General features: G+C 37.6%; 1 protein-coding gene across 1 annotated transcript; it reads right to left on the reverse strand.

Annotated features, from left to right (window-relative positions):
* Positions 1–5,332: 5,332 nt before the first annotated feature.
* Positions 5,333–7,323, reverse strand: LOC123543008 (uncharacterized). The gene is made up of 2 exons (XM_053532062.1): positions 7,277–7,323; positions 5,333–5,987 (listed from the first exon to the last, which is right to left on the reverse strand). The coding sequence occupies exons 1-2, from the start codon at positions 7,321–7,323 to the stop codon at positions 5,333–5,335; spliced, it is 702 nt and encodes a 233-aa protein (XP_053388037.1).
* Between the last annotated feature and the right edge of the window lie 1,005 nt (positions 7,324–8,328).

The raw sequence follows: 8,328 nt of genomic DNA on the forward strand, positions 1-8,328 counted from the left end.
TCTATCTACATGTGTGTTCCAGGAGAGATCATTTGCTATATCTACCCCTAGATACTTTGCACTGGAGACCACTTCCAGGATTTGACCGTGTAAAATGTAGTTATGTGTAAATTTCTTTCTGTTTTTTGTTATGTTCATGACCTGACATTTGCTGGGATTGAACTCCATCTCCCAGACGTGCTCCCAAGTTTCTAGTTTCTGGAGGTCCTGCTGTAGTGTGACGCAGTCTTGTTCTTTAGAGATTGTGAGGTAAACTGCCGTGTCATCTGCAAATAACCTGACTTGTGATTGTAAGGACTGAGGTAGATCATTTATGTATAATAGGAATAAGAGAGGGCCAAGGACTGAGCCTTGAGGGACACCTGATGTGACAGGTACTTCATCGGATTTCATTCCGTCCACGAGTACTGACTGCGTTCTGCCAATCAGGAAGGACCTTATCCATGTGATAACCTGTTTGTTAACGCCGCACTCTTGTAGTTTATAAAGTAACTTTAGGTGACTGACCTTGTCAAATGCTTTACTGAAATCAAGTAAAATGAGATCTGTTTGTTTACCTCGACTTAAATTTTGTGCTAGGTCATCAATTAGTTGTATTAATTGTGTTTCACATGACCTTTTTTCTCTGAATCCATGTTGCAGATCATACAAGATGTCATTCTTGTTAAAGATGATTGAGAGATTTGATGCTATGATGTGTTCCAGTGATTTACATAGAATGCATGTTAGTGAGATAGGTCTGTAGTTGGCAGGGTCACTTTTCAGTCCTTTCTTGTACAGTGGAGTCACGTTCGCCGTCGTCCAGTCCTTCGGTAAAGTTCCAGTGTCAAGGGATTTTTGGAAAAGGAGTTGTATCAGTGGCGCTAATTCAGGATGCAGTTTATTTAAGACAAGTGGTTTGATATTATCAGGACCTGCAGCCTTGTGGGGGTTTAAATTACACAGGAGCTTTTTGACGCCATTTACAGTTATCGTTATATCAGTCATATTTGGGTATTTACTCTCTGAGGTTTGAGGGAATGAAAAGGGAGACACTTTAGTAAATACCGATTGGAACTGTTTATTAAGTAGAGTGGCTTTATCTGTACTTTGGTCTAAAGTTGCTCCTGTTGTGTTATCATTTAAAGGGGGGATACCCTGTGCATCCTGTTTAGACGCCTTAAGTAGACTATATAGCTTCTTAGTGGAATATGTAGAGTTATGACCCTTTTCACAGTCTGTGTCATCCAAACCTAGTACATGTTGGATATAGTTCTCATGGGCTATTTTGATTTTCTTTTTTATTTGACCTTTTAACTTATGAAACTGGGTAGAAATTTTATGACCTTGATTCTTATTTTTCTTCATTTTAATATACAGACTGTCACGCTTACGCATAAGCCTTTTAATTTCTTGCGTAATCCAAGGGACAGAATAACTGGACCTGATGGTTTTAGAGGGGATGAATTTGGAAATGCCTTTATTGATGGCAGTTTTTATTTCACCCCATAACTCTTCGACTGACAGGTTTTTACTATAAAATAGGCTGCTTATTCTTTCACCCTCTAAACCCATGTATTTGTGAAATTCAGGCCAGTTTGCTTTCCTATATAAGACCGAGGTACGTGGGGGTCGTTTTGTCAATTTGGGTCTAACGTTGGAGTCAGCTACAAAAATGTCATGGTCAGAGATACCTGGGAAAACAGTAATCTTTTCTACAAGGGTGGGGTTTGAGGTAAGAAATAGGTCAAGGATGTTTTCTTTCCTAGTATTTTCTGTGACCATTTGGGTAAGATTAAAATCAGCTAAAAGATTAAGAAAATCATCGTAAAGGGTAAGATTACTACAACCCTGTTTTATAGAGCCTGTATAGTCTGAATTCCAGGAGAATTTAGGATAATTAAAATCACCAAGAATCCAGACAGTACCACAGTACCAATCTGTCACCATTTTTAACTTTTGTTCTCGGATCTTCAATCAGCATTACAATTTGTAGCAATTTCTTCCATTTTAAAACCCTCTTGGGAAAATGTTCATAATTGTACCAATAACGAGATTACAGTAAGTTCCTAACTTCCAACGATTGACATCTGTCTCAGTAAATTGCAGAATAATTTTCAATGATACACTTTACGATACGATACGATACGATACGATGCGATGCGATACGATACAAATACGATACGATACGATACGATACGGTACGGTACAGTAGTACAGTGCAGTGCAGTGCAGTGCAGTGCTGTGCAGTACTTTTTATTTTGAGTCGGCAGGACTCATTACAAAACATAAGCTTTGAAGAGCTTTATAAGACCATAAGACGGGATTTTTCAAATGTTAAAAGCATATTAAAATATGGTAACTCTTTACAGAATAAAAGATGATACATGATCATGTTTTTTTCTTCGTTTTAAGAGTAAGTTGCTCCATACTAAAATATGTAGTGACAAAAACCTCCAGTTGTATTTTGAGCTGGATTTGCTCCTTCCAGAGTCGAAAGTCAGTGACTGTATCTAATCGTCTGCAGAAAGACGATTGCCATGTCTTTATTTGTTACCTTTTTTTTTTGCTAAACGTAAATACAATGAATTTGTATTGAAATCCTTTACTTACCAGTTACTACTTCTAGTTTTCACATCCTAGAATACTGAAATGTCGTACCATCATACCTTTGTAAACTAACGAATAACAATGCAATTTTTAGCCACGTGACATCTCTTAAACGAATGACTTTGTCGAATTCGATCCGTTTTTAGCAGACTTGTTAAAAATGTTTTACTTCTTATCAGTGTACCCCTATCAGTCGTTTTATATAGTTCATTAGTCGATCGTATAGTGGATTTTATTTAGTACATAAACACATGAGGTTCAAAGTTCTTTAAATAATTATGATTTATTCATTCCAAAGCCCGAAATTATCCTAAATTATTTAATACATGAAATCTCTCTCTGTCTCTAGATGCACATTTAAAATAAATAATTCTATCTTTCTTAAATTTATTTATCCATAGTTCCAAAATAGTCCTTTAAAATAAAATATGTTTAATAATAATAATAATTTAGAATCTTAAATGCCAAAAACTGAGAGACACCCATCATCTTACGGCTCTGTTCGAAAGCTAAGGCGCTCTGCAGTCTGTCGAGGAGACCAGAGTTACCATAAACATAAAAGATGATGTGTCAACTGCTGACCATTTCTCATGCCACCTTAGTGGAATTAGCATATAATATATTCTAACAGGGTATATTTAAGGAAAGCTATCCAGTAACATTTATAATAAGGATAGATATCTGCACGCCAAATAGATACCACGGTGGAACTTCTCATGCATTATCTTAACTTGCTGACCCTTAAATCAGTCCCGCCTTTACTATAGTCTGGCTACTTTAAAGAAAATGAATATGTTAATTAAAATAACGATACAGTCATAGTATTATAACAGTTAAAGCACTACTTTAGAAAAAGAAGTATCTGCTGCCGCGGCGAATTAGAAAAATGCCAAACAGTATTCACAAAAATGCAATTGTCACCCTTTTTCTAATTTCATAACAATAAAATAATTGCGAACGGAGAATTGAATCTTTATTTCTTCGAAAGTTATTGCAAATCGTTTTTCATCAAGCATGGGGACGTGACAACTGTTTAATTCGCCTTTCACTTAACAAGATTTTGTTTGATTAGATACACTTCTGTAGGGTTTTGGCATTGTTGTCAAATTGTTTTAGTTTTTTTCTACAAATTTTTGTGTAAATTTCATTCATTTACACATCCATACATATACTTCTGTAGGGTTTTGTTATTGTGAGGCTGCGTTCTTGAAACGTGGCCATTTCTCCCAAGTCTTCCCCAGGGTTTGAGCGTTGTGTACAGCACTTGTTTTTGGAAGTTAACGACAACCAACCACTTTGCCTCCTTTCAGCTCGAACACTAACTTCTCTCAACGTGGTGCTTAATAAAAGTTATTGAGAGGAAATTGATAATGGTTAGAACATATTTTTCTTTCGACTATGGCGATATCCGGATTAAGTGTCTTGGTGAGGATGGACACCCGGCGGTATCCGATGCCAGCTTGAAAAGACAACGAACCAATAGGAATAGGTAACTGTTGTCTAAGATAAACTTCTTATTCCCTTCCAGATGTAGAGAAATCCGGATAATGGTACTGCCTCTGGATAAGTACTCTGATAGTGTGCGGTATACTTTTACGGCGGATGTAAGGAATAAAACATACCCGATCTTTATTAGCAATAAATGGATTATAGGTATAATACTAGTAGAATTTGGTCAAACAAAATGAGTCCACCATTTTAACTTAACAGTTAATTCCGGATAATGGTACTGCCTCTGGATAAGTACTCTGATAGTGTGCGGTATACTTTTACGGCGGATGTAAGGAATAAAACATACCCGATCTTTATTAGCAATAAATGGATTATAGGTATAATACTAGTAGAATTTGGTCAAACAAAATGAGTCCACCATTTTAACTTAACAGTTAATTTACTTCAAATATTAATTTGTTATAATATATATTGCATAATCTTTGAAACGCATATTTGGACAGCTACCTGCATCTGTATACATTTTATCATTTGTCATTAGCGTAAATATTTACTTAATGATTGTGTGTATAAAATAATAAAACAAATTCCTTTGCAATAGTTTTGATAGATAATAATGGAAGTGCAATGTAGAGCAATTTATCTAAGTCAACTACAAATTAAGCATGGTGATAATTAATTTTACCAATGGCCTACATTTTATGATAACCATTCTTGATATCAAGAGTAAAAAAAATCCTCAAAACGCATCAATCACTATTTGACTTGACATTTCCAAGTCCCTGAATAGAGAATTTTTCTAGTTACAATACCGGTTTTATATAATGTCGATTGTCTTGTCTTCATTTTAAACATTTTATGGACGTGTGGCATATAAGAAAACGCGCAAGTGTGAGTTGTAAGGGCTGAACCCATGGCTTTACACGGACATCTGCTGAGAGTGGGCAGTTTTGCCATTTTCATTGAAACAAACTGAACCTAGTTTGTTGTGTCTTTTATAAGAGTTTGTCTCCACTTTATATCTGTACGGAAATATGCGCCATCACTTTAAGTGAAATACCCCCGAAAACTAGGGTCTTGTTGCTGTTGAATTGCATGAATATTTTCGTCTATTAAATATGACGAAAAGTCGCATGGGTTCTTAGAATAATGTTCACCATATTACTTATCTTCCAGATCTGACGTTTCGTAGCCAATCTGGCTAGCAAAATACATTGTATTATATGATTTTTGAATCCGTTGATTATTGTGAGTTTTGGATTTTGAACGAAATCTTCACTTACTTACTTACTTAGTCCTCTTCATCCCTGGAGGGACATAGGTCCTTCACAACAGTTCTCCATCTGGTACGGTCCATGGCAACCTGTTTAGCTTCTCCCCAAGACATCTGGATTTTTCGTAGCTCGGAGTCTAGGGTCCTCCGCCATGTCTGCACGGGACGACCTCTTCTGCGACTTCCTTGCGGGTTCCAGTCCAGAGAATGACGGGCTGTGCATGATTGGCCTCTTCTAATGGTGTGGCCAATCCATCTCCATTTCTTTATCTGGATTTCTTCCGCAATTGGTCTTTGGTTGGTTCTTTGCCACAACTCCTGGTTTGAGATTCGTTCCGGCCATCTGATGCGGAGGATTCTTCTCAGGCTTGTATTGATGAAGACCTGGAGTTTCTTGTCTAGTGCTTTTGTGTGTCTCCAGGTCTCTGAGCCGTATAACAGAACTGTTTTAACATTGGTGTTAAACAGTCTGATCTTTGTCCGGAGGTGTATGGCCCTGTTGTCCCAGATTGGCTTTAAGGTGATGAAAGCGTACCTAGCTTTTCCTATTCTGGACCTTATATCTTCTTCTGTGCCTCCTGTCTTACTGACTTCACTGCCGAGGTATGTGAACTGGGGTACATCTTCTATAGGTTCCCCTTCTATGAGGATAGCTGTATCCTGGGCCTGGAAGCTGTAGGAAGACGAACTGGCCTGGAAGTGAACAGAAATAAGACAAAAAGCCTGCGGATCAATGCTCTATCTTCTCTTGCATCTGTCTGTGGGTGTGAGACGAAATCTTCAACTAGATATAAAATAAGCAACAACAAAATCCTATGAAATTCAATTATTTAAAGGAAATATAAAGCGTTGGTGAATTTGCTAAATATCTTAAATATATCTAACATACAGATGAATATATTTCTTTTTCTACGGTGGCACAGAGGTGACATCCGCAACACTTTATTTATATTGTGGCCACAACTTAGTAAATTGGCCACAATTTATTAAGCTGAGGCCACAACTCAGTAAATTGTGGCCACAACTTAGTAAATCGTGGCCACAAGTTAGTAAATTGTGGCCACAACTTATTAAATTGTGGCCACAACTTAGTAAATCGTGGCCTCAATTTAGTAACTTATGGCCACAACTTAGTAACTTGTGGCCACAACTTAGTAAATCGTGGCCACAATTTAGTAACTTGTGGCCACAACTTAATAAACTGTGGCCACAACTTATTAAATTGTGGCCACAATTTAGTAAATCGTGGCCTCAATTTAGTAAATTGTGGCCACAATTTGATAAGTTGTGGCCACAATATAATAACTCGTGACCACGACTTATATCAGCCAATCGAAACTATAAATAGATGGATAGACAAACGGACAGATGAATAGATTGGATGATACCTACGTACCTACCTACTTATTTATTTGTCAGCACTTCCGGTCGTCTATCTATCTTCCATTCCTGTCTTACCCTTTGCAGTGACGTAGACATTTTATGCGTCCATTTCGTATGGTTGCTGATTTCTGCCATTTTGCGTTATCTCCCTGCGACCCTTTTTGAGCGAAAACACGAGATTTAACGATTTAAATGCGGGGACGCAGGCTGAAAAGTCTCTATTTAGTGGGGAAGCGGAGCGAAAGCACGATAATTACATGTACCGGGGCCACGGGGTGAGAATTAGTAGCTGGTATGTCAGGGGTGGGGAACGAAAACACGATAATTAGCGCTGCTTAAACATAGTATTTCCGAACCGCGCCCCGACATCCAGTTACCAAATTTCACCCCGCTATCTTGTTAAACATCATGTTTCTGCTCCTTGTCCCCACTAAATAGCGAGTTATCACCCCGAACACCCACCATTTTAACTTATAACTTTCACGTGTTTTCGCTGGGCGCGGTCACCAGGCGAAAACTCGTTATTAAACGTTTAAGCAGTGCTAATTATCGTATTTTTGCACCTCGCCCCAGACATACCAGTTACTAAATCGCCCTTGTGGGGTTTCGGCCTGCGTTCTCGACATTTTAACTTGCTAATTTTCGTGTTTTCGCTCGACGGGCCCGCGGGCTGAAAATATAATTTAATTGGGCTAAAACGCGAATTGGCAGAATTTAGCATCCTTACAAAATGGACGTGAATAAAAGTGTCTACGTCCCTGCAACGGGTTAGACAGGAATGGAAGATAGACAGACGGACAGAAAGACAAATAAATAGGTAGATAGGTAGGTACCATCCAATCCATCCGTCCGTCAATCCATCCGTCCATCGGTCTGTCCCTCCGTCGATCCATCCATATATCTACCTTTTATTCCTGTTTAACATTTGCTGGTACGTAGACCCTTTTGTGCGCTCCTATTTTGCACTCCTATATACAGCAGCGAAGAAAAAACATTCGTTTCGATTGGCTAATTCTGTCATTCCGCGTTTTAGCCCTATTAAATTATATTTTCGTCTCGCGGCCACGTCGAGAGAAAACACGAGAATAAACAAGTTCAAATGTCGAGAAAGCAGGTCGAAACTGGATCCTGGAAAACCTGGGATGGGCTCATGGGATGGGCTCGTGGGATGGGATGGGCTCAAGGACATGGGCTGAACTTATTTGCCCCTAAAATTTTCTCATCTTAAGGTGAACAGTTCTCTGTAAAATAAATGATACTCCTGGGAATTCATGCCATACTGCCAATAAGATAATAAGATCTGTCCGAGAGTAACAAAATGGGTTAATGTATTATTCTATAGGCAAATAACAGTAACTACATTTTCTTATTATTGTTATCATTATTATTGTTAATTCTCTTGATCCAGCCAGTAGTACACTTAATAAAACAGTAATAATTTTAAAGTAATATTATGAAAAATAAAAACACGTAGAACAATAATAATTTTAAAGTAATATTATGAAAACTAAAAAATATATACTTGCATATGTATTTATAAGTGATACCTTTATGAAATAAAAGTAACTTATATAGCGGAAAAAATGTATTTGAATATCAAAACAAAACATTTCGGTATAATGAAGAATTAT

The sequence above is a fragment of the Mercenaria mercenaria genome, chromosome 19, assembly GCF_021730395.1.
Source record: "Mercenaria mercenaria strain notata chromosome 19, MADL_Memer_1, whole genome shotgun sequence".
Classification (NCBI taxonomy): domain Eukaryota; kingdom Metazoa; phylum Mollusca; class Bivalvia; order Venerida; family Veneridae; genus Mercenaria; species Mercenaria mercenaria.